General features: G+C 46.2%; 2 protein-coding genes and 1 long non-coding RNA gene across 6 annotated transcripts in view; 2 read left to right on the forward strand and 1 right to left on the reverse strand.

The window, feature by feature from the left end:
* Positions 1 to 9565, forward strand: part of focad (focadhesin) — a 30498-nt gene extending 20933 nt beyond the window's left edge. The window contains exons 30-44 of the mRNA XM_040034637.1: positions 382 to 501; positions 578 to 700; positions 815 to 892; positions 1226 to 1297; positions 1411 to 1513; positions 1675 to 1755; positions 1825 to 1953; positions 2033 to 2148; positions 2485 to 2745; positions 4524 to 4613; positions 5176 to 5353; positions 5475 to 5572; positions 5813 to 6064; positions 6153 to 6228; positions 9345 to 9565. Of these exons, the coding sequence (XP_039890571.1) occupies positions 382 to 501; positions 578 to 700; positions 815 to 892; positions 1226 to 1297; positions 1411 to 1513; positions 1675 to 1755; positions 1825 to 1953; positions 2033 to 2148; positions 2485 to 2745; positions 4524 to 4613; positions 5176 to 5353; positions 5475 to 5572; positions 5813 to 6064; positions 6153 to 6228; positions 9345 to 9418 (1851 nt within the window). The 3' untranslated portion in view covers positions 9419 to 9565. The remainder of the gene's footprint in view (positions 1 to 381; positions 502 to 577; positions 701 to 814; positions 893 to 1225; positions 1298 to 1410; positions 1514 to 1674; positions 1756 to 1824; positions 1954 to 2032; positions 2149 to 2484; positions 2746 to 4523; positions 4614 to 5175; positions 5354 to 5474; positions 5573 to 5812; positions 6065 to 6152; positions 6229 to 9344) is intronic.
* On the forward strand, positions 2769 to 3916 carry LOC120735324. The gene is made up of 2 exons (XR_005696229.1): positions 2769 to 3238; positions 3435 to 3916. It is a non-coding gene; the product is annotated as an uncharacterized LOC120735324 (long non-coding RNA).
* On the reverse strand, positions 9488 to 15926 carry LOC120735323 (very-long-chain (3R)-3-hydroxyacyl-CoA dehydratase-like). 4 transcript variants are annotated; one of them, XM_040034641.1, is made up of 8 exons: positions 15705 to 15926; positions 15339 to 15553; positions 14670 to 14776; positions 13911 to 14038; positions 13712 to 13821; positions 12577 to 12683; positions 12112 to 12243; positions 9488 to 9729 (listed from the first exon to the last, which is right to left on the reverse strand). In XM_040034641.1, coding segments are annotated over exons 2-8 (663 nt in total). In that variant the 5' UTR covers positions 15341 to 15553; positions 15705 to 15926; the 3' UTR covers positions 9488 to 9652. The 4 variants fall into 4 exon arrangements, with proteins under 4 accessions (XP_039890575.1, XP_039890574.1, XP_039890576.1 ...); XM_040034640.1 differs by having other exon boundaries at positions 15339 to 15926; XM_040034642.1 differs by lacking the exon at positions 15705 to 15926 and having other exon boundaries at positions 15233 to 15340.
* Between the last annotated feature and the right edge of the window lie 9866 nt (positions 15927 to 25792).

Consider the following 25792-nt stretch of genomic DNA (forward strand, 5'->3'; position numbering starts at 1 on the left):
GATTGTACCTGTCTGCTCAGACACGCTTGTGATAGAAGAAGCTGAGATAGTACTTAGTTCTCTCCAGATCTTTGATGAGTTATCTACTAAAGACAGTTTCTGCTACATGAAGAGTTAAAACTTTGAGCCTGATGGTGATCTGTGAACTTTGACCTATGACCTCGAAGCACTAAAATGGTGCATCTTATGATCTTTACCGTACGATTGGAACAGATTCGGCTTGTATAAGCTGTAAAAACGTGTCGTCGTGACCTTGTAGAGCAAATAAAAAGTGTAACAGCTGTCCAAGGTGGAGACGTTGCTCGGCCAGTGTGGGGTGAAGGCTGAAAACTGTGTGCCGTATAAAGCTTTCACTGACCTTCACATGTGGTGTGTGTGCAGGTCTTGGCGTACTCTGTGGCGTGCGTGACCGTTTCAGCATTCAGCGCAGGTCTTATTGACGCCGCCAAGGCCGAGGAGGTGATGGACACGCTGCGCAGCCTGACTGAGGAGAGCCAGCAGGTCAGTAGGTAGCTGATGGGGGTCATTCTGGCTCCAGCAGCTCTTTGTGGTTTTATTGATGACCCTGTGTCCCCAGACCCCGGGCTTCTCCCTGGCTCTGGGGTTAGCGGTCCACGGCCTGTCGGTGTGCGGCCACGGCAAAGCAGAGCACATCCACCCTCACCTGCTCGCAGCCTGGATCAAAATCTTACTGGCTGAGGTACAAAACCTGACTTTATACATCTCAGTCTAAATGTTCATGTAAACGATGTCCAATCACGTGAAATGATGTTTGGGGTCCCAGCGCTGACCTTCGTGCTGCCTTTGTTTACAGGGCTGTCCCACCATGCAGCGGCTGGCTGCTGTCAACGGGCTGGTGGCTTTGGTGGGGTCAGAGAGTTACCTCATTCAGGTGAGACGCTGCTGCTGTGTTTGAGCTGAGCATCAGCATGTGCTTCACTCAGTCCCTGAAAACATGTCGTCACCAGCTGCTGTTTCTCAGGATGTTTGTTTAGTGGTTTCAAGCATGTGGAGCCATAGAGCATCCAGCTCACGTGACCCTGTAAGAGTTTAGGAATCACCATGGTTACCATAGGAACACACTGGCAAACCCAGCATTTAAAAAGATGTGACAGAAGTGCAGATGTGTGTCTTATGTGAAGTGTCCCCGTGTTCACAAAGAGATGCAGACACACCTTAGTTGCAGCTAAAGTTACCGACTGATGCTGATTCTCCTCTGATGCAGCTGAAGAGTGAGACGGAGCTCGTGTCCAAGCAGCAGAACAGGCTGAATGAAGTTATTCGGGCCGTCACACAGGTCAGAGTTTACTTATCAAATATGACTTCACTCCCATTACTACACACCATACTTCCCCTCGCCTCGCACCTCGGAGCATCTGTTTCATCCTGTTGTCGGCTCTCTGGGTGCAGATCGTCACGTTCTCTGGAGCCATCGGTTTGCAGTCCAACAGCGCCTGCTTGCTGGGACATTTGCATCTGGCCCACATCTGCAGCAGTCACAGTCACACAGCAGGTAACACAGGTGTCAGTGGGCGGAGCAGAGCTGGATGCAGCATCAGTAATCCTTTAAAATTCATTCCTCATAAAGTTTCAGCTCTTAGAGAATGACACACAGACACACACACACACACGCTGGGAGCTACTGGGCACTAACTACTTTGATCCAACTCCCAGTTCCTCCAGATTTCAGTTACCTCTCAGAGAAAAGTGTCGTCAGATCCACGACGGAGTTCATCGCAGAAGCTGGACACAAAGGTTTGTGACATCTGCAGAGCTCGTTGTGTTTGAAGCTGTAACTCTGTAACATCCTCTCTCTGGGCCCAGGTCCTCAGGCCTCCCATCCAGGCCTGGTTAAGACCGCCCTCACCGCTTTGGCGTCAGTCGGCGCCTCTTTCCAGTATCCGCCCATCAACTGGAGCGCCGCTCTGTCTCCTTTAATGAGGATGAGCTTTGGTAAGAGTTGTCGCTCAGTGCTGTCCGTGAAGCACAGCCACAGATTCTGTTCAGTCTGTGTTGTTGTTGTGTTTTGTAGGAGAGGATGTGCAGCACCAGTGTGTTGTACTGGCAGCCTGTCAGACCCAGTCCTCCCACAGCGCTGCTCTCTTTTTGGGCTCCTGGTTGTCCCCTCCCCTGGTCCACAGTCTCAGTGTAAGTCCAGTTGTGTATTAGCGCTGTGACAGCTGATATTCAGTTCTCCATCAGGTGTATAGGCTGGTCCACTTTAATCTGTTGTTTCTGGTATCCAGCTTATATTTGAACAGCTAACAGGAGCATCTCAGCCTCACCTCTGAGCTCAGCTGCTTCTCAGTCGTACAGCAGCTGAATAAACGTCTGAATAAACAGCGTTTGGCTTCTGAAGCTGAACAGATGCTCTTTAACCGTGACACACATGCAGTCTGTCTCATCACTGCTGTAGGAGAGCATGCAGTACCTGCTACAATGATGAAGGCTTTGAGATCCTTACTGGCTGTCTGTCTCCCCCAGTACCAGACCCGGGCCCACCTCTATGAGACTCTGGGCTCGTGGATGAAGCACGTGACTGAGGACAAGCTCCAGGTGTATGTGGAGAGTTTGGGGCTGCAGCAGTTTCAGGAGGACCTCCGACCCCAGCGCGCGTCCCTGTGTCGCTCTGTGCTGCGGGGCCTGGCTCAGGCCATGGCCCTCCCAAACCCCTCTAGCAGCTGCTGGACCATCCTCTGCTCTGCCACGGAGAAGATCTTCACCTTCCTGCCCGACCGAATCCAGGTGCAGTCTGCAGTGCTGAAGCTTTTTCTTTGATACATGGCTCTGTCCCTGGTTTTACGCTCGGGGATCCTGATATCCTCTGATGCTCCCGTCCACCCACAGACACGAACAGGAGCATAAACCCATTTCATTCAAAGCAAGAAGCTGTGACACATGCTGCTGTAGGTGTGCAGAGCTTCAGAGCTCGGCTGGAAATGAGCTCTTCTCTTCACCACAGCAGCTTCAGCCCATCGTTAGCTCAGCTGTAAGAACACGGGCCAAACACAGCATCATAATAACAGCAGTGGTTACTGTAACAGTAACAGCTCACTTCACCACTTCAAAGGGAGCTCTGGCCCCTCCCTGTCTGTATCTCACATATCTGTTTCCTGTGCTCAGTTATTATATTAATGACATAAGTAATACATAATTATCTTGATGGATGTTGGACGAGGAGGCCTGATAGAAATGCCAGTCAGGTTTATAACAAGTGCAAAGACATGATGTGCAGCAGGTTCCTGTTAGTGTTCGTTTGATGTCGTCAAACTCAAAAGTTAAAGCTGTCGAACTCTTGGATACAAACTGGGTGCTTCAGTGAAACATGCAAACATTTGTACATGTGTTGGTGGGATGGCTGTCTGGGTTTATTAGGACAACATTAAGTTTGCAAACATAAAAACAGGATGCAGTCATGATTACATCCATAGCAGAACACACAGGACATGTCAGCTGGATAAGCTGAGTGAATGGACACAGAGCGTTCCCTCTGTGTGTGCAGACTAACTGTGGCACTGCTTGAAGAGCAGGTGGTCTGATGTAGGACAACAGCTGCTTAATAGGCCAGATGTTTTCAGCTGGAGAAAGGTGAGACGCAGGTCACGATGAAGTCTGGCTGTAGTCAGACAGATGTGTGTGCCAGTGCCAAAGACACTAACGACCTTCATCCCATCAGAGATGCAGGGTCTGCTCCTCCTCCTCTTCATGAGGAAGCTGTCACGTTTGATGCACCTGGTCAGAGAAGTGTTGACAGTTTGCTGCAGTCCATTTAAAGCTGATTCTGCCCGTAGAAGAAGACCTCTGGATCATGGTCACATGACCTCTGGTCCATGATGCAGCTGTAACCAGCACATCTGCTCGCTCTGGCTGACAGTGATTTCTGTGACACAGCTGTCGCTGTTTCTGCCACTCCAGACCTCCTTTTACCTTTGTTTGTACAGGCCGTCACATTGAGACTCACAGAAGAGAGCTGATCTAGACCAGCATGTTCAAAGGACAATAAAAGAAACAGGAAAACAGTCAAATAGTTGTGTGAGGATCACGGGCAGTTACACTCATTTTAGCCTTTGTCCAAATCCTCAATTACGTTGAGCAGCATTAATCTCCTCAGTCTGAAGAACAGCACAGTGGTCGTGTTTCATGGTACTTGATGCTAGTGTGGCTACATTTCAGCTTTTGAATGGCTGGAATAATTTCGTTGATGATATATGTGCGCTGGTGTGTGTCGCCTCAGCTCCCTGAGTTTAACAGCTGCTAATAGCTGAACCTGCTAGCCTGCTCTGTTCACCTTTCTGTGAAACCAGCTGATCTCCTTCAATCAGTCTTTGTCTGTTTTGAAACCCTGACTTTGTGCAGTCTAACAATTAAAGCCTTTTATTCGTCCTGCTGCTGGGCCCTGCTGGCATCCAGCTTTGCCTCTTTAACACATGAACACAGGTTCAAAGGTGTTTAAATGAGACATTTTAACTAAAAAATAACAATTTTTGTGTTTGTGTTTGATTTTTTTTGTACATTTGTTTCAGGATAATGAAGTGGATCTGTATGTGGGCGTGGCCAAGTGTCTGTCTGAGATGTCTGACACAGAGATTGAGAGGATCATGAAAGTCTCTGAGGTACAGTGTTCATAACACCAGCAGAAAATGAGCAGAGGGACCACGTCCACTGTTTCCATGTGGGCAGAAGTACATTTGGTTTACAGGGTAAAACACATGTTGCTGGTCTCGTAGTGGAAGGAGAAATGGAATTAATTCCAGTCACCTGTAGCTCATATTGCTTTATTATTTATAGCTGTCAGTGTGTGGACAGTAAAACCTGCATTCTTCCTAATGCCCAGCAGGGGGCCCACTCTGAAAGCGTGCATTTCTAAAAGGAGTAAACGTTCAGTTTGACCAAATGTAACCATATAGTATTTAAGCTTTCAGTAATTTAGAGAGTCTTCCTCACATGCTTACTTTGTTCACTTCAGCAGCAGTCGGCTCAAGGTGCTTTATACTGTAAGGTCGACCCTACAGTAATAATACAGAGAAAAACCCAACAATCATATGACCCCCTATGAGCAGCACTTTGGTGACAGTGGGAAGGAAAAACTCCCTTTTAACAGGAAGAAACCTCCTGCAGAACCAGGCTCAGGGAGGGGCGTGTGCTGTGGCTTTAACATCTCTGCGCTCTGTTTAGACTCAGATGGAGAAGACCTGCTTCATCTTAGCCTACCTGACCTCTCAGGGACGAGTGCCCCTCCTTAGTCTTAATGATGTCATTGCTGGGGTCCTCCGTGGTTGGCCAAGCCGCAGAGTGGGGTGGCTCCTCCTGCAGACGTTTTACCAGTGTCGCCTGGCAACCAGCATCAACACAGGTGAGACAGGAAGGCGTTCCTACTGCGTGGAAAGTGGATCTGTTCTGATCTAACAGACGACTGACACCTTATCATGGTGGTTGTCATTTAGTCAGCATGCTGAGCTCGCTCTTTGTCACAGGCATCTCCAGACGGATGGAGTGGCTCCTGCAGCTGATGGGACATATCCGAAATGTTGCCTACGGCGTAACAGACGTCCAGTGTGGAGACACCAGATCGGTATGTTTCTGAGTGACCACCATGTCCCACAGCGACTCCCACACATCCTCCTCTTCCTCCCAGCAGCTGAGCTTAGCTAAATGCTGGTCCACCATGACGGTGCCAAACTACAGTGATGGCAGCGAGGCTGCTCTCGAGCATCAGCAGCAGAGGAAAGCTTGCTGCTGTTTTCTTCTTCTGTGTATTTGAGTTGGTGGAAGCAGGTTCTGTGTCGTGTTTCTAACTGAGTGTGCTCTGCAGGCCACCGACTTCCTGTTCCAGCTCTTTGCTGCTGCAGTAGTTTCCTGGGGTGACCACATCATGCCACTCCTCTTTGGCATCCGGGTCCAGTGGTTTCCATGGCAGCCAGACCCCAAGCCTCAGGCTCTAACACACGGTCTATATGGCGAGGAGTCGTCGGTGGACGGCGCCCTGTCCCAGTGCCTGTTAGCGATGTCCCACAGCCTCCCTCGGCTCCTGGACAAGGAGCCCTGGAGCAGCCAAACACCCAAGGTCAGTGTTTGCGCTGTGAACTTTGAACTTTAGCTCAACTTTCACTCGTTGTAAACGTGCAGAAGGGATGACCCCGTGTGTGTCTCAGTTCATAGACTGGCTGCTCAGCATCATGGAAGCTCCTGAGCAGAGCGTGTCAGCATCAACGGTCAGCACAGCCAAAGGTGAACAAAGCAGCCTTTTTCCTACTTACACACTGGAATATGTCATAATATGTCACTCTGTTTGAACCGCATGGCAGCAGTACCCACAGACTGCCTCCATAAAGTGCTTAATGAAATCACACCTAAATGAACAGTTTAATTAGATTATTATTATTACTGTCCTTGTGCAGGTCTCATTGAAATTAAGACCTGGCCTGAGTTTTGTCAGGTTCTTACATCCTCCAGGTAAAAACTTCACTGTAAAGCCAAAAGCACTCACCTCCCCAAACCACTGAGTGCAGGTGTTCAGTCACTTCTGTGGCCACAGGTGTAAAAGCCCGAGCAGCCGGGTGTTTGGTAGCGTCTACAGCACGTGCTGCTGATAGGATGGCACCTGAACACAAACTCCAGTTGAGGTGACAGAGTGGAAGCAACTGGGAACGACAGCGTCTCTGCTGTGGAGTGATAGGCCGTCTAAAATCGAAGGGCGGGGTTGTTGTTTCTTCTTTACTGGTTTTGCCCCAGAAGCTAAAGCTTCGTGGTAAAGCCTGTATGTTCGGGTCTCCTTGTGAAATGCGTCGTGTGTTTCATGCACTGGTTGTTATGCAGCACTGTTCTTCTCTGAGTGGTTTACTCATCCACGCACAGCTTTCTGTGCTTACACACTGCTGTGGATGCAAATGTGTGCGTTCAGGTTAGAAGCCTGAATTTCAGCTCAGACACATGGAGTTTGTAGTTTCTGCTGAAATGTTTCCGTCAGTGATCACAGAGACAGAACAGTCCAACCAATCATAGCCTCCGTGAACCTGGTTGTGTCGGAGCTCCTCCCTCACCACGTCCTCAGACAGGGTCGTTGGACTGTTAGGGTTTCTCTGCACTGCTGCAGGTTATCTCACAATATCACGTTACCATAGAGGGGGACTGTTGTGATTCGGCTCTATATACACAGCTGCAGTGATGTTTGTTAGCAGTAATTGTTTTTGGCCAAACGAGCTGCTGCTAACAGGCCTAATCTGTGGCCGTCTTTACATGAGAACTAAGGCACCATGTTTATTGACACACAGCTGACAGCACTGTTGGAAAACAAGCTGTGGAAAGAGCAGGCGTTACTGTAATCAGATTACTTTTTCCAGTAACGAATAAAGTAAGGGATTACTATTGCAAAAACGCTAATTAGATTACCGTTACTTTCCCGTAGGAACGCTGCGTTACTGCGTCACTAAAACCGTGATTTTTTTGCAAGAATGTCTCATGACAGTGACGTAAGCGAGTGCGCCGTTCGTGACAACAGCTGTGTGCAGATTAACCATAAAGAGTGCGGAGAGAGTATGAGCGTGCAGCGTTTAAAGCGTGGAAGTACTGACCTGACCTTTCAGTTTGATTCCATAAAAAGTGACAAAAACATTAGTGTCCGTTGTGCCTGGGAAGAAAACTTCTTTTTACAGCAAAAAAACCCCTAAACCTCAGAGTAAGCACCGAGCAGCTACTGTAACTGGTGTGCTCCTGTGTTGTGTCTGACGATGAAAGGTAAAAGAAACACCTCCAAATAAATAGCTTGCCCGCTCCAGCTCCTATGATCAAATACAAACAGTGGGGAAGAGGGTTAGCTCAACCCACCACAACTTCCAAGCTAGCAAGGAGTATATATTCATGCGTTCACGTTCCCTAGAACACACATGTGGCACACACATGCTACACATTTATAGCATCTAACAAAAACAGGCATAATGATGACGATGACCGAACTAAAATTGCAATCAGAAACATCAGGGTGGCTAAATATGGATTATATGTGTGTTTTACAGTGTTGGAAAGAAATGACACCAACCTCTCCCACAGGGGGATTGTAGAAAAGGGGAGGGGCCAGAGGGGTGCACTGTATTTATAGGGTTGCACCAAAGAAGAAGAACAATGAGGGGGGGCTCTAACTGATAATGAACACAACTACAGGCTTGGAGGTCCTAACAGTCAGGTATAACAGGAACGGTTTGGGGGTTATAACAAGATGTGATTTATGACCCTGTTACGCTACCACGTGATGGGAAAGTCACTCGCGGATTCTTCCACTGACCGCGGCTCACCTGCACCAGGGTAAACCTCCGCCTACCCCACTCCTGCTTTACAGGTGAAAATAGAGCAACAGGACCGCTGAATCTTTGACTTTATTTATTTTCTGCTGTGTTTTACTTGCATCTATTTGAAAGAGTGAGTGTAAACACACAAAAATATTTTATTTTATGTGCTGGAATGTGCAGAAAATAGGTTTAAATATTTCTTCCAGTCAGAGAATGTTGCATATAATTAAATTTTTGCTTGATGCATAAAGTTAAAAGATTAAAACTAATAAAACAAGTTAAAAAAAGAGACTTTTCCATTTGATTACATTTTGTATGATGGATTATGTAGAAAAAGTAGAATTAGGCTGAAAGATCTATCGCTTTATCACCTCTTCAGGTTGTAAATCGTGTTTTTTAAAAAGTAACTAAGTAATTAATTACTTTTGAAAATATGTAATCAGTAAAGTAACAGGATTACTTTTTTGGGGAAGTAATTAGTTACTGATTACTTTTTTCCAAGTAACTTGACCAACACTGACTTTAAGAGAGGTTTACTCAAACATCATGGTGAAACAAATGATCTGGCCTTCAGAACAGCCATCTGATCTCTCTGATCTCTCTCTGATCTCTGATTCCTCTGATCTCTCTGATCTCTCTCTGATCTCTGATCCCTCTGATCTCTCTCTGATCTCTGATTCCTCTGATCTCTCTGATTCCTCTGATCTCTCTGATTTCTCTGATCTCTCTAATTCCTCTGATCTCTCTGATTCCTCTGATCTCTCTTGATTCCTCTGATTCCTCTGATCGCTCTGATTCCTCTGATCTCTCTAATTCCTCTGATCTCTCTAATTCCTCTGATCGCTCTGATTCCTCTGATCTCTCTTGATTCCTCTGATCTCTCTGATTCCTCTGATCTCTCTAATTCCTCTGATCCCTCTGATCTCTCTGATCTCTCTTGATTCCTCTGATCTCTCTGATTCCTCTGATCGCTCTGATTCCTCTGATCTCTCTGATTCCTCTGATCGCTCTGATTCCTCTGATCGCTCTGATTCCTCTGATCTCTCCTGTGCTTCCTTTCAGCTGCTCTGTTGGCGCTCAAGTCCTCTGCAGAGTTCAAGAAGAAAGCCGTGTGGACCAGAGCGTACGGCTGGTAGCCCAGAGGAGCCTCGGTGTCCTGCTCAGGCGTTGCTGCTCGTACACAAAGAGACGCACGGCTGCTGGTCTGAGCTGTGGGCATGTTTAATGTTAGACAGTAACTGTACTGTAGGAATCTGTGCTGTCAATAAAAGTGCAACAAATCATTTTGGGTTTAGAACATCCTGCTCTCTCTTTACAGCAGATCGTTACATTCGACTTCATCCGTAACTCCAGCGAGCTGTGACTTCATGTTACTTCCTCTTCCTGTTCCACTTCTCCAGGTGGTGGTGCCTCTCCTTCAGCAGCTGCCCGACTGTGAGCGAGGCTCCTGAAAAGCAAACAGTGTTTTACATCACAGTTACACTACAGTTACACAGTAACTTCATTCATGACACCAGTTTAACATCCCCAGATAGAAGATCCTCCTCAGTGTTGTCACCACAGACCTGGTCAGAAAGCTCGGACACTATGATGATGTGACAGTGAGGCCTGTAACTGTTCTTCATCGTCCTAGTCTTCCTCAGGAAAGTGCCACCCGTAGTTTTTCCAACAGTAACAAATCAGGAGAACCTGAGAACGTTTTCTTTTCCTTCAGTCTGTGTTCTAGTTCAGGTGGATTTAGGTCGTGTTACTGAAGCGACCGTATCTCTGTATCAGCCTGACAACGGCACGACTAACCGCCTCATTAACCCTCGTCCAACCAGCATGTTTAACATACAAGGACGAGCGACTGAGGACCACAACAGTGACCTCATGTTAGAAAACTAGTAATGGTAACATATGTCTTAGTTATGTAACGATTATGCAGTATCTAAAGAAAAAAGTAAAACTGTCTCTGCAACGTTGCAATGCCAATGCTGCAAGTATGAAATGTATAGTTTAATCTGTTTTACAGCTTTTATTACGTTTAATCCACATGATTACTCAAACCTTACTGGCATCAGAGCTTTCAGTCACTTTAAGCATCATTTGTTCTGTATTTGCATGAAGCAACTAGAGATGGCACGATACCACTTTTTTATGTCCGATACCGATATTATAAATTTGGATATCTGCCGATACCGATATGAATCCGATATAGTGTTTTTTAAATCAACAAAACTGTTTTTTAAATATCTTGCTGCATTTTGTATAAGTTCATACTCAAGTTTAAAACAACAACTACACTAAAGCTATTCTGTTATACCTGTATGCAAAAAAAAAAAAATTTCATAGTTCAGCAATACTGATCAATCTAATAAACTTAAACCTACACCATCCTCCCTATTCTGGTATTTTAAAGAGTACTTAGCATAAATATTAAGCAACCTAACTAATAGGGTTCCAACTCTCAGCAACAACAAAAATAAAAAAAAAAAAAATAGGGAACCACCCCTCACGCTCCACCTCATGATGCTTAATCGACGTAATCAACCTTAATTTGATGCAGTGTGGAAAAAAAATGCACAGAAATCAATTCTTTTTCAAGAAATATTAAATAGATTCAACATCTTTCTTCAACAAAATTGCAGACTGCACAGATGGTACCTTCCCAAAGGAAAAAGTACTATAGCTTACTAGGGTATATATATTAGACTTAATAGTTACTATATACAGTAATGGACTTCTATTCATTTTGCATCAAATTAAAACTTTGGGTGTAAGATTCGGATAATTATTTATTAAAAGCTCGACATTTTAAATGAGAATAAGAAAGAAAAGTATGTCTTTGTGCCCCCTTTTCCCTGTTAATGCCCTATCGGCCCCCCTGGCTAAACTTTGCTAGATCCGCCCCTGCACAGTTACCAGCCGTCAGCTACGTAGAAAAAAAGATCCTCGAGTAGAAAGTAATATTAAATAAATTCTAACAACAGCTTATCAAGCTTAAACGTGCTGCTGTTGTTCAGCCGCTGGTTTCCTCTTTCTGGTGCAAAGTGAGCCAAAAACAAACCAGAGAGACGTACTCCCGACAGAAAAGCCGATCAGCTGATCATTAAGCAGTTTCATGATTGAAGTAGCAGCCGGAGAGCGAGAGGCAGTCGCTCGTTAAGCTTAACGCAGGAATGCTTTACAAACATTCAGAGATGGACTTACACACTTGCTTTACTTCTCTCGGGATAACTTTGTCGGAGATGAAATGCCGGGTTGCTAGCGAAGCTCCAAATGCTATCCAGACCACCACAGGTCCCGCATGCCACAGCCGCTCTATCACATGATGCATACTGCTCCGACGTGCTAACGTTCTGAGGTGAGTTACGGCGTGTTGCAAGTTTTGTGAGGTGCTTTCGTGATATTTAATGGATCGGATTACATTTTTTATTTTTCTCCGATATCCGATCCAGTAATTTAGGTCAGTATCGGACCGATACCGATACGTAATATCGGATCAGTCCATCTCTAGAAGCAACTAGTCAGAGTCAAACTGACTGCAAAGTAAAAAGGCCCAGAGCTGCACGGGGAGGTTGTGTGTAAATATGGACAGAGTCAGATCAATGCCCACCAAGAGTGAGTCTGATTTATCGAGAAAAACTTTAACGTGGCTGCACGCGGGGAAAAGAAGCTGAAACAACCACAGCTAATCAAAGTAGTGGCTGACGGAGGACGACTGCAGTGACCATAAGTGTAAAGGAGGAGCTTGGACTCAAACTATCGTGGATCAGTGCAGCTGTGCTGCGTTTCAGCAGGTCCATCAGGTGACTGTGATGTCACAAAGGGTTGTTCTCCGTCTTACCAAGAGTGAGGACGGGCAGGTAGAGCGCCAGCACCAGGGGGAGGTGGCTGTTTGGAGCTGTCGTTGAGTTGAGTGGACACGACTGGGAGGCCGTTTGCTCAGCATAAGGCAGCGCCTGATAGATGGTGGCAGCTGAGAGAGAAACAAAAAGGGGAACAAACGCTTTGACTTCATCCACTATCACAGTGTTGTTGGCCTGTGTGTCACTGATATACAGGACGTTCCAGCACTTCTGCTTACAGGCAGCACAACGGTTACTCACTGCAGCTGGAATGCACTGTGCTCATTTCCTGGCTTCATATCATCAGCTCTGCTTGGCTAACACATTTCCTGTTTGCTCCCAGCACTTCCCTTACACAACACTCTGACCACACAATGAACCTCTTAATGTTGAGAAGTCAAAGTACTTATGAGCTCAGCTCTCAGTTTGTTGGAATAAAAGATGGAAACGTAATGATTCAACACCTTCAACGATGACCGTGAGGATGTATAAGGGGATCCAGAGCGTGTAGCGAGTCCACAGCATGGTGCTGGACGGCTTCTCCATGACACACAGCAGCTCGTGAGGATACCTGTCATCAAACCACAGGCACAGCTTATTGGACGAGAAACAATGTTTGCATCTGGAAATCCAAATGTACTCAAATCATCACGTCGTATATCATAATGCAGCTACGTATGGTGTAGTACGAATACGGCATTAAGGATATTATCATTATCATTATTATTATTATTATTATTATCATCATTACTATTATCATTATTATCATCATTATTATCATTATAAGAGACATTGTTGAAATTGTGCCTTCAGAACAGTCAGTCTGTCCACAGCATTGGAACAAATGTGGATGTTTGCACTTCAAATATTTAGATGTGAGTGTGTGAGCACGTTAACCTTCTACTGATGCACAGATCATCATTGTTCATATTAGTATTATGTGTGTGTAAATACGCTCCCTCCTCAGGCCTGGGCCCGGTGTTATGGAGATCACCATGAATCAGTCACGGGCCGGTGCCTGAGTCGTTTCAGGCTCCGCTGTGGTTTTTATTGTTACTCTGTTTTCTTCTTGTGTTATGAATGAATCTTCGGTACTGGTTTCATTTTGTTGTATTTATCTGCAACACCTTAAAGGCCGGACTGTGGTGCAAAAAGGTTGGGGACCGCTGGTGTAAATAATAAGCTGCTCCACCAACACTCATTAAAGCTCCAGTCAGACATGCTTGGTTTTGTATCAACATGTCACAAAGTGGTTTCTTTTTCACAGAAATAACCAAAGATATTTCCACTGCGACCTGATATCAGTGGATCCTACACTGCAATGTAAACTGGCTGTTTAGGGGGAGGGTTCCTGCCCTGGGTATCTGCTTAGAGGGAAAGTGAGACCGCCGTGGTTTAAAATATGCACATAGTTTGACACATCAGTAAAATGATTGCATCAGTGCTGAGAGATCAGGTCCAGGCAGTGCTGTTCAACTGTAAGGAGCTAAAAGCTTCTTAAAGCTCTGCATCCTGTGCTTTTAAAACGATTTATCAAAGTAAAGTTGAAGTTTGAATGCCGATGTGTTTGTGCATCACTGTAAAACCTGCGGTGCTTACCGGAGGAGGTCCAGGACGTTCCAGAAGAAGAGCTGCACGCACACCACCGGTTTACTCTGCAGCTCCTCCAGCATGATGATCATAATCAACAGAAGGTTCTTCTCCATCACCTGAGGAGCAGGAAGACAGCGCGTCCGTGCATCAATCAAAGATAACAACAATGATAAAAATGTCATTAAACTTTGAGCTGCGTACGCACTTGGATGAAGCGAGGAAGGAGTCGGGCTTTCTCGATGCCGTCCGCAATGTGGAAAAGCTCCAGAATGGAGAGCAGCTGGCAGAGACTCATCACAAAGCCCACAGAGTAAAAGGTGTCGGCCAAAGCATCTGCAGTCACAAACAACATGTGCGGCATGCTCATCAGTCCTAACTTGGAAATATACTTCTTAGTCAACTTATGAAGCATTTGGAGCGATGTCTGTGTTTACTGGAGACTTCACTCAGCAACAGCAAATGAGCCTTTACAGAGAAACGAGCAGCGCGGTCCCTGTTTGTGTCCCACAGCAACCTCACGCAACAAGCGAACGAAGGCAAAGAAATGATACCACGTCAAAGAGCTCTGAGAGAAAGCGTTTAACCTCAGGAGAAAACACAGTCTAACATGATGTGAGAGCGCTAACAGCCAGACTAGCAGGAGGCTGCTGCTCCATGAACTCCTCTGATGCAGCTCTGCAACTCAAGTTTTCACAGGAGGATTTGGGGGAAGCAGATAATGTCTGAATACCTTTTCTTAAATACATAAATTAGCTCGATGAGGCTTAATGAGATTTAAACGACGGCCTGATCAAACCGAGCCTGGAGTCTAAGCTGGGTGTTTTTCTATATCGGTCCATCGCTCAGGGTAGCACTGCCATCTTAGTGCCTTTATTATTTACTTTGACCTGCACAGACCGTTCACTTCCTGGAAAAGTCAGACTAATTCAGATTAACTGAGACTGGTAAGTTTTCCTAACCTTACCTTGGCCGAACATAAGAAACCTGGCGACAGTATTAGCCAGTATCCACGTGTGGCCACAGAACTGGAACAGGTTGTATGAGAAACTGTAGGCGAGTCTGAAGCTGAACCTGCAGAACAGGAATAAGGTCACAGATTCGTTACTGTGGTTTACACAACGATGATGATGATAGAGGTGACAGCAGCTCACTTGCTAAACGTTGTGCTGAGGCACAGTGGCATGAATCCAGCCATCAGTGCTTGTTATCTGTGTGAGCTGCTGCACTCATCCCAGCGCTCTCTCAGGTCAGCTGATGCTTCCCTGCTCCACACATGCAACACAAGCTCAGCGATGCAGCAGCTTCCACAGTCGTGGCTCCAACACTGTGGAAGTATTTCCCCCTGCACGAGGCTCCCTCACTAAGCTGTCCTTCGGTGCTGACTGAGATCTTTAGTTATTCTGCTGTTGTTCAACCTCTACAGCTCTGCTGCGGACTCTGGCCTGTATTTGTATCATTGTACATGTTCAAATCTAACAGTCTGTTACCTAAAAGGTGTACATCTGTAATCAGATTACTTTTACTTACAGACCAGACTTGCATCCATCACTAGACTTGTGGATGCGTCTGAATGAGTGAGTGTAAGTAGCAGCAGATCCCAGAGAGACTCCTCACTTCCTCCGTATTCACTTACATTGTCCTCCTGAAGTCTCGTCTCCGTCCAGTTTGGACTCCTCCGAGTTCAGCGTGTGAGGAAGATCATGTTCCCCTAACCGGACACTCCTCCTCCCTTCACAAGAGAAAGCAGAAAAAACACACAGCGGCCAATCCGTGTAGCTTCCTCACGCCAGCTGCAGCACCCACGACTTCCCCACAGTAACACAGAAGGCTGTGGACTCCCGGGCAGCACTGACACAGGCAGACACGAGCATGTAGAGACAGGCGCACGCATACACAAGCGGTGAGTCACGGAACTACACAGCACATGAAGCCAGACATCATCCACAGTGGAAGCTGTGGCTACCGTGGAGGACAGCGTGGAACAAACTGTGGCTTTTACCTCCTGAAGCTTCCGTTTTATGTTTAAACACCACCTGGGTTCAACCTGCACCAATAACGTGTACAGGTGTACCACACCGATCAGTGCAATCAGCTAACCAGACCAACAAAACACTAGAATGTAGCTGAACAGAAGCATCAGCTCTTCAGATGTTCTGTCTACAAAGGCGGGACAAAAACTTACACGTAACTGCATCTGTTCTCGGACAGCGCTGTCACGGATCTCTCTGTTTGCATCCACCGGTGACATTACTGCCACCCTGCGGCTGAGGCTGGTTACTGCACAGACAGCTCCACTGGTTTCACACTGACAGAAACGCCCGTGAAGCTGCCTCCATTGTTCGGACTGTCCAGCTCACTTTAGCTTTTCTCCGGAGCGCATTCACCGAGCAGCTAGCATCAGCTAGCATCAGCTGGAGCATCAGCTAGCATCAGCTGGAGCATCAGCTAGCATCAGCTAACATCAGCTAACATCAGCTAGCATCAGCTAACATCAGCTAGCATCAGCTGGAGCATCAGCTGCTAAACCAGCTTCGGTGACCTGTCATCGTAACAGTCTCCTCGTACTAACCAGCCTGGTTAATGCGTGGTTTAGTGAAAAAGTTGTTACTAACTCAGCCAAAGCTGACGGAGAGTGGACGGCAGCTCATCCGGTGTTTTCACCAAAAGTGATTAAAAAGGCTTAATGAGCAGGCTCAGCCCTTAGACTGCAACCTATGAGACTAAGCAGCGGTGGCAAAAGTACAGACATGCTGTACTCAAAGTACAAGTACAAATACTGCTGTTAAAAATACTCCAGTAAAAGTCACAGTACTCATTCAACTTATTTACTCGAGAGAGAAAAGTAAAGGCTCTAAATGTGCTCAGAGTAAGGAAGTAAAGGAGGACGCTTCTATTTTGTCCTAGGCTGACTGAACCCTGTGCTATGTGAACATAATGATAGAATAATATCAGTAGAGGGGAACACAAACTTTAGTCTGAAGAAAAAGGAAAAGCAAATCTATCTGCTGTTGCCTCCTTTTAGAGGGGACTTTGCCTGTAAACAGGAAGTCAGAGGTTGAATCTGGTTCAGCAGGTGGGGAACCTGAAACTGGTGTCACGGCTCAGTGAACTGAATCAAACTCGCACTCATTTCTCCTGAGAGCTCCAGTAGGTGTTGTGTGCAGGCTGTGATCAGCTGGCCTGCTGCTCTCTGTGGATGGACACACCTGGATTCAACCAGATGTGAGCAGATGTTTCATCCTCCACAGCCCATCAGTGGATCTAAGCTCATCAGCTAAAATTCATATGACTCTGCTACATGTGATGCTAACTGTGGCCATGAACCCACGGCCACTGTGCACCTTTAAAGAACAGCGAGTTCTTTAGTTTTCACAGTACAGCAAACTAAGCTGTTTAACCTGCACTAACATGCAACCTTTAAGTATCACAGTTAGTCTAACTCTGTCTTGCAGCCGGTTTCACCACATAATGCCACATGCACGGATCCAATATCTGTTTTAAAAACATATCAAATACCACTGAGCAGTCCTTACAGTGACAAAAGCTGCTGGGATGAACCCTCTGTGGCCACAACATCTGTACATGCAGCACAGAGGGGGGCTCAGAAGGAAACAAGATCAGCAATACACTGATAACTTTATTAACAAGGAAATACCCGACAGAAACTCAGGCAACATAAGGGGAGTTCAGTTGCAAACACCACCTCCTGCTCCTACGTGTGTTTTTCTGACAGCAGACTGGTGATGTGCAGCAACGCAATGGAGCCAGTGCAGCATTTAAACATCGGGGGATCCTGATTGATCAGAAGCAGGGCTCTCCAGCTCCAGTCCAGAGAGCTACTGTCCTGCAGCTTTTAGATGCATCCCTACTCCAGCACACCCGAAAAACAAGTATGCATCTAAAAGCTGCAGAAGCTCTCTGGGCTGGAGTGGTGGGGCGGCTCTGCTGTGTGGGACACCGAGGAGCAGCAGAGCTCTGCTGCTTAAAGGAAAAAGAGCCACTGTCCTGCCTTCACACAGTGCCACCACGTTCATAGGTGACAGGTTTTAACCCGAGTTTGCTGAAGTCTAAACGGACAACGCACAGAATAAACATCATCCTAAGTGCCTGCGACCTCTGAGCCTGCTGCAGCGTCTCAGTGTTGTGCACACTGCTCGAGGTCTCTTACGGTGTGTCGGGACATTAGCCTGGTTTGCACAGCACAGCTAAGAATTATTGCAAACATGAAAACGGAGAAGCTCGACATAATGTTCTGGCAGAGACGCAGCCAAGCAGCACAAAACATCAGAAACAGGTTTTACTCATCGTGCAGTCATTACAAGGAGCGTGTGGCAGTTTCTAACTGAGGACGTTTTCAAGTCTCACTGGAAATCAGCCACAGAGAGGGGGCGCTACATTCTTCTCATGGGATTAATGTAGCCCTAGATCAGGGTCGCCCTGCTATTCAGCAGCAAGCCGCCCCTGTTACACCTGTGAACATCCAGGCTTTGGACACTGAAACGGTGGAGGAGCACAAATACCTGGGTGTTCACTTCAATAACAAACTGGACTGGTCCACAAACACAAATGCACTTTACAAAAGGGCCTACGTCGTCTCCACCTGCAGAGATCCTTGGGGGTGAACAGGACACTGTGGTGGCGTCTGCTGTTTTCTGTGCTGTGGTCTGCTGGAGCGGCAGAGAGGGACGGGGGGACCTCAACAAACTGGTCAGGAGGGCCAGCTCTGTCCTGGACCGCCCGCTGAAGTCCATCGAGGAGGAGAGGCTGTTGTCTAAGCTAACACCCATCATGGACAACACCTCCCCCCCTGCATGAGACTGAACACCGAGCTGCTCGATCAGCAGTGGACTTTCACACCCACAGTGCAGGAAGCAGCGCTGCCACAGGTCGTTCTTACAGCAGCTGTCAGACTGTAACACACAGTTATCTTACTCAGCAGCTGCTTTGTTCACTGCACATTTCATGTTTCTGTGCATCGTTACCTGTTTGTACAGACTGCAGTTGCTTATGTCTATAGCACCACTCTGAGGCTTCCTTTTATATTTTATATTCCCTTTGCTACAAGAGCTGTGTAACACCCAAACCTCTCATCCATGGGATAATAAAGGTCTATTCTATTCTATTCTATTCTATTCTATTCTATTCTATTCTATTCTATTCAGGAAGTCTGCTTTGAAAAACTAACAAAACACCAGGAACAGAGGGAGCTGAGTTACTTTGTATGACAAACTGTTCCTGTCTACGTTTGTTCTACCTGTGGAAGAAACTGAAACAAAGAGCTGGAACAAAGAGAGCCGATCCTGCAGCTCAGAGGAGACACAAGCAGGAGAACTACCTCTAAATCCTCTACAGACAAACCTGCCTTTATTTGGCACCTTCCCAGCATTACTGATCATTGATTCAACGCTCTATGTGCTATTCATCTAGGCTTTATGGCAAAAGTAAAGTAAATAACACAGGTTGTGCTGTTCGTTTCTTCAGAAAGCTGAGCTATCATTTTAAAGCAGCGTTGGGACAGTCGAATGTCATAAATGTGTTGAAATAACTGATGTCACCAAATCTGCCCTTCCACACAACGCTGTTTCTGTCCACAGGTCGGGTGAAATTTCAGCGTGTCACACAGTACGGTGGCCGTTTTAAACTGTGGAGCTAATTACTGTGAGCCCAGGAGCACAAACAAGTTATATTTAGCCAGCCCGCAGACTGCAAGTCCTCAGGAGATACAGTTACTTCTGCAGGACACATCGCAGCAACATGTGGTCACCCGTGCTGGGCCGAGCGGGTAACCCACCTCTGCATTTGTTAGCACAGAACCTGCTGCAGTCTGAAGCCTGTCTCCATGGCAGCAGCAGACATGGAAACATTGTAACACGCGGTCTTTCTCTGAGAAGGTTGACTCTGTTCACCTGGACAGTCTGACTGCAGGTTTCCAACCTTCTCAACAGGAGCTGAACCAGCAGCACTGATGAACAACGGGCAGCTTATGATCATTAGTATGCAAACTGTCACAGCCGCTGATCCTTGCAGGAGTCCACAGAGAGGTGGGGAATCCCTCCAATCACAGCATTGTAGAGCTGTGATTGGAGGGATTTCTTCTCTGTTATTGTGGCACCATTCCTGTAACAGAGGCCCCGCCTCCATTCAGAGGTGTAAATGGCCTGCTTGACTCAAACCAGAGCGCTCCCTCTACACTACAGCACACTGCATGACAGTGTGTGTGCTGGGCCTTGTATAGACAGCCCCATCTCTATTATTAAATGGTGGCTCCTTGGTGCTGCTCACTCCACCATCCACACACAGCCTGGCAGTACAGACTGTGCTGGTTAAACTCACGCCTCACTGTATTCTGACTAAGCATAATTAATCACATGAATCAAGGTTCAAGGTTCTTTATTTGTCACATGCATAGTTATACAAGTATAACACACAGTGAAATGTAGCCTGACACGCTCCTCGACATGTGCAAAAATTGGGGGGGTGTAGAGGAAGAACATTATATATATATATATATACAGACATATAGTATATACACTGGGTGAATGTGCAGTAGTAGCAGCAAGCAGGTGAATTCTGTACATTAATATGAATAGAATCTGACTATTTTACAGGATAGACAATATAAACATATTTAAAATTAAAGGAATTGAAATGTACATTGTGCCTTGGTTTAGTGTCTGGAAGAGAGTCCTGTCTCAGTCAATTATAGATGATGTGAGAGGGCGGGTGTGTGTGTTTAGGGCACGGATGGCTTGGGGATAGAAGCTCCTCTTGAGTCTCTCTGTCCTTGCCCGGAAGATGCGGAACCTTCTACCAGATTGCAGAAGTTGGAACAGTTTGTTGCCAGGATGGGACGGGTCCTTCAGTATCTGCGCTGCTCTAGTCCGGCATCTCATGCCGGACTAATCACATGAATCATGGCTCTGTAACCATGACAGTGTTGGTGACACGTTTCTGTCACACACACATCTGCTGCACATCTGCAGACACATTCAGACAGAATCATGTTCATTTTTCATTCAGCACATTAATGAATGAATATCTTTATTTTCTCTGTGATTAACAATCCAGACATGTAAGCATCTGGATGAGCTCTGCTGCAGCACTGGGTGTGTGAGAGCGAAGTGCTCTAATAGGGTGATATGGTACTACAAGGTCATTAAGATAAGATGGGGCCTGATTATTTAAGACCTTGTATGTGAGGAGCAGGATTTTGAATTCTGGATTTAACAGGAAGCCAAAACAGGAGAAATCTGCTCTCTCTTTCTAGTCCCTGTCAGGACTCTTGCTGCAGCATTTTGGATCAGCTGAAGGCTTTTCAGGGAGTTTTTAGGACTTCCTGATAATAATGAATTATCGTTCAGCCAGTGTCAGACGGCCGGTGTTCAGCGGCTGAAAAGTGCGTCAGCCCACTGGGGAAATGCCCGATTACCAGTCAAGCCTGGATGGAGACGTAACCAAACAAACATGGAAGCCGAGGAAACTAAAAGAACTACACAAACAGAAACTACATAACATTTTTTAAAAAGAACATTAAATAAATAACAAAAGCTCTGAAAAATACATGAAAAGCAACCTTAACAGTAAAATGTAACTGTATATTAGAGGCACAGCCTTTAGAAGCATTAGTCTCTACTAGAGATGGACCGATCCGATATTACGTATCGGTATCGGTCCGATACTGACCTAAATTACTGGATCGGATATCGGAGAAAAATTTAAAATGTAATCCGATCCATTAAATATCATGAAAGCACCTCACAAAACTTGCAACACGCCGTAACTCACCTCAGAACGTTAGCACGTTGGAGCAGTATGCATCACGTGATAGAGCGGCTGTGGCATGCGGGACCTGTCAGTGGTCTGGATAGCATGTGGAGCTTCGCTAGCAACCCGGCATTTAATCTCCGACAAAGTTATCCCCGAGAGAAGTAAAGCAAGTGTGTAAGTCCATCTCTGAATGTTTGTAAAGCATTCCTGCGTTAAGCTTAACGAGCGACTGCCTCTCGCTCTCCGGCTGCTACTTCAATAATGAAACTGCTTAACGATCAGCTGATCGCTTTTCTGTTGCGGTCCGTCTCTCTTCTTTGTTTTTGGCCCACTTTGCACCAGAAAGAGGAAACCAGCGGCTGAACAACAGCAGCACGTTTAAGCTTGATCAGCTGTTGTTAGAATGTATTTAATATTACTTTCTACACCAGGATCTTTTTCTACGTAGCTGCTGGTAACTGTGCAGGGGCGGATCTAGCAAAGTTTAGCCAGGGGGGCCGATAGGGCATGAACAGGGAAAAGGGGGCACAAAGACATACTTTTCTTTCTTATTCTCATTTAAAATGTCTCGCTTTTAATTATTTAATATTTATCTGAATCTTACACCCAAAGTTTTAATCTGATGTAAAATGAATAGAAGTCAATTACTGCATATAGTAACTGTTAAGTCTAATATACCCTAGTAAGCTATAGTACTTTTTCTTTTGGGAAGGTACCATCTGTGCAGTCTGCAATTCTGTTGAAGAAAGATGTTGAATCTATTTAATATTTCTTGAAAAAGAATTGATTTCTGTGCATTTTTTTTTCACACTGCATCAAATTAAGGTTGATTACGTCGATTAAGCATCATGAGGTGGAGCGTGAGGGGTGGTTCCCTATTTTTTATTTATTTATTTTTATTGTTGCTGGGAGTTGGAACACTATTAGTTAGGTTGCTTAATATTTATGCTAAGTACTCTTTAAAATACCAGAATAGGGAGGATGGTGTAGGTTTAAGTTTATTAGATTGATCAGTATTGCTGAACTATGAAATATTTTTTTTTGCATACAGGTATAACAGAATAGCTTTAGTGTAGTTGTTGTTTTAAACTTGAGTATGAACTTATACAAAATGCAGCAAGATATTTAAAAAACAGTTTTGTTGATTAAAAAACACTATATCGGATTCATATCGGTATCGGCAGATATCCAAATTTATGATATCGGTATCGGTATCGGACATAAAAAAGTGGTATCGTGCCATCTCTAGTCTCTACATCACACTTATGAAAGGCTCCATAATCATTGTAACTGGATGTAACGTAACACGGACCAGTCTGACTGGAGCAAACATAAACATGAAGGCCAGCTGAGTCCCTGCAGGACGAGCGTTCAGGAGAAACGGCTCTTAATTAATGTTCAGCCTGCTCAGACTAATGCAGAGGGCTGGTACCCTCAGTCCTGACTGAGGCTGTGGCTCGTCTCTGGTTTCTGGCTCCTGTGTTACACTGTTGGCCGGTGCTGAGGGAGGTTTTATTGCCCTCTAACAGCAGATATCCAAAGTTCAAGTTGCCAGCAGACCATCAGCAGTTACTCATGCACTCTGTGACCCCGGCTCCTTTCTGCAGAGGTTAACCAGGTCTCTTAGTAAGATGCTACAGTATTCTCACACCATGGTGTACTCACAGCTGCTCTGTAAAACTCTGACTTCTGGCTTCTCGTCTATGAATTCAAATGTGCTAAAAGTCCTGTAGCACATTGTTGAGACAACACACGAATGAAAACAAGGCAAAGGAGAAATGTCATATTTCTCCAGCCTAAGACGAGTTGATCCTTTCTAGGATCTCTATTAGCATCAACCTTTTCTTACTCAGGCCGAGGTTGTTTGGGAACACGACCTACGCACAGCTGACCAGTATTTACTTACCGTGTCACACATTCATGACACAAACAGCACATCCATGTTTGTCATGAGGCGTGGCATCCACGTTAGGCAGCACACTCGTGTGTGTGTGACATTAGTATGGATGAACAATGAAGAACTAATCTTTTTTGGATGTCTTTGGTACGCAGCTGTAGCTCAGGTGGTAGCTCACCTGCCTGTCGTCACTCCTGGATTCCTGGAAGCACCCAGCTGGAACTCCACCTGCAACCTGTGCTACGCTCCTCTCGTTGCCCTTCCTGCATATGACCTGTGCACGATAAAGTCTTCTTAAATATCAGCTTGTTTTCTCCACTGAGTTTGCTTTTGGGTGCACTCACACATACTTGTGACACAAGCAGTGTTTGAAGCACCTGACATGCACGGCTCTGATGGTCACTGGTGTCTCTACAGGAGATAAGAATGTGGAGAGTTTGGAAGATTGAGCAACCCAGGAAATGCCCAAGGTCAAAGGTCGTCTTCCACTCATCTCCCTCCTGGAGTGGGAAGAGATGGGTAAGTTTTCCTGAGGATGGAGAAGCTCAAAAGGAGAAGAGAACAAAGACAGCAGATATTTGTTGAGCGATTTCGCCCTCTGCATGCATACAGACACATCTCTCTTTTCAACAACAAAAAAAATAGCTGCTAACGGTTAGGAAGGACAAATAATACCAGCTTTCAGTGAGTCATTAATATATTTCATCGTTTGTTCCCTCTTAGGTTTTGACAAACTGTAAAGTGACAGGAAGTGGATCACCCAGGAGCACATGTAGTCTCTGTGGATCCTCACAGAAGCCATCAGCGAGGTGCCCCTGAGAAGAGGATGTACACACTGAAAATACTGGTGATGCCAACACAAACTCCAGGGTGGGGCCGTGGATAAGAAGCAGACGTGTGTGAGGAGCTTCAACAATGTGATATACTCACAGTGGTTTCCTGAGAGAAGGATGGAGGTGAGCTCAGTGGAAAGACGCCAACCATCCAAAGCAGAGCCTGGCAGAGGCTCCGTGAGAGAAACTGTCGTATCGCTGGATTAGAGTCCAGTTAAATTCTGCATCAGAGCGTGAGTTGAACTGAGTTACTTCCACAACAAAACATAGTGTGTTAACACGATGCACCAGTCAGTGTCCCTACTCCGGGCCCTTCAGATCTGCCGGACCGTGCCCTGTTTGTCCCACAGGAACAGTACTCACGAGCTTGTTTTTATTTTCAGTGTGATAATGTAATAGTGATGAGTACACATGCTGTCCTGTATTCATGTCATTCATCTCCATGTGTGTTGTGGGCTGGGCCATGTGGCGGTGTGCTGGGTTTGTATCCATGTGAAGGCAGTTGGATGTGATTGATCGTGTGTGCTTATCGCCCACAAACACTGCCTGTGCTATTTGTCTGTGTGCAGCTGCGACATGCCTGCAGCCTAAAGGCAGAGTTGTGTGCTGAGGCCGGAGTGGATGACTGGCCGTCTGCTTACAGGGTGGCGGCGGGGTGAAGTGTAACTGACTTGTGGCATCGCCGGCTCTGGACTCTGTGTTTTTCGCCTTTTGGACAGTGGACTGTTTTATCCTTTGGTTTTTATCGTTTTTACTGCATAAATGATACGTAGAATTTATTTGATTGTGTTACAATAACACTAGTTTGTGTTTCAAAACAGTCGTGTAAAAGCGGCCTGAGGGCTACATGTGTTTTTTAGCCCAAACGAATCACTTGGACAAAGAAAAATCTGTGGTGTTTCAAGACGTGAGGTTTGTGAAGTGAAGCAGCTCATGAAACGCTGGAGATGGTCTGTGCTTGCTGGTGTTAATCTCCATCTGGTCGTGCGATTTGTGGCTCTTGTGGACCACGTGACCCGACCTCCTCTTCACTCCTTGTCATTACTTCGATCCCTGTGCGACAAATCAGAGCGTCCAGTTCCCATCCCCCGTGTCTCACAAAGGTGACGCGCCACCCAAGCCTGCGACGCAGCCACAGAAACAAGCCAGTTTCCGAGTCGAGAGACTTTATTTCCTCAAATACATTCTTTCCGTCTTTTTCAGCCCAGCAGGAACCTGCAGTTGTCATAGTCCCACAATATGCCATCCAGCCCTCTATTCAATTGCGTGGGTTCAGCACACGGACACTGATCAGATATGTGGTACAATGCATCAATGGGTGCTCATCTAAAGGCACCCGTGGCCGGATGGTGCCGTTTGTTCCCCAGGTCACCCACCCGTTCCCTGCACTCCCCGTCTGCGCGGCTTTTCCCGCCCCTCCGTCGAGCCTGTCCCCCCCGCGCTTGCCCCCTTGCCGTTTCCTATCGCTCGTGTATTTGCCCCTCACGCCTGCTCCTCGCCCTCCCGCTTTTTGGGCTGCCTTGTCTTGTGACCTTTGCCGTGATAGAACCCGACAGTGGCTTCCTTGCGCTCTGCCTCCTTTCTAGCCTA

Source organism: Simochromis diagramma, unplaced genomic scaffold (assembly GCF_900408965.1).
Source record: "Simochromis diagramma unplaced genomic scaffold, fSimDia1.1 OVJJ01000439.1, whole genome shotgun sequence".
NCBI classification, from domain to species: Eukaryota; Metazoa; Chordata; class Actinopteri; order Cichliformes; family Cichlidae; genus Simochromis; species Simochromis diagramma.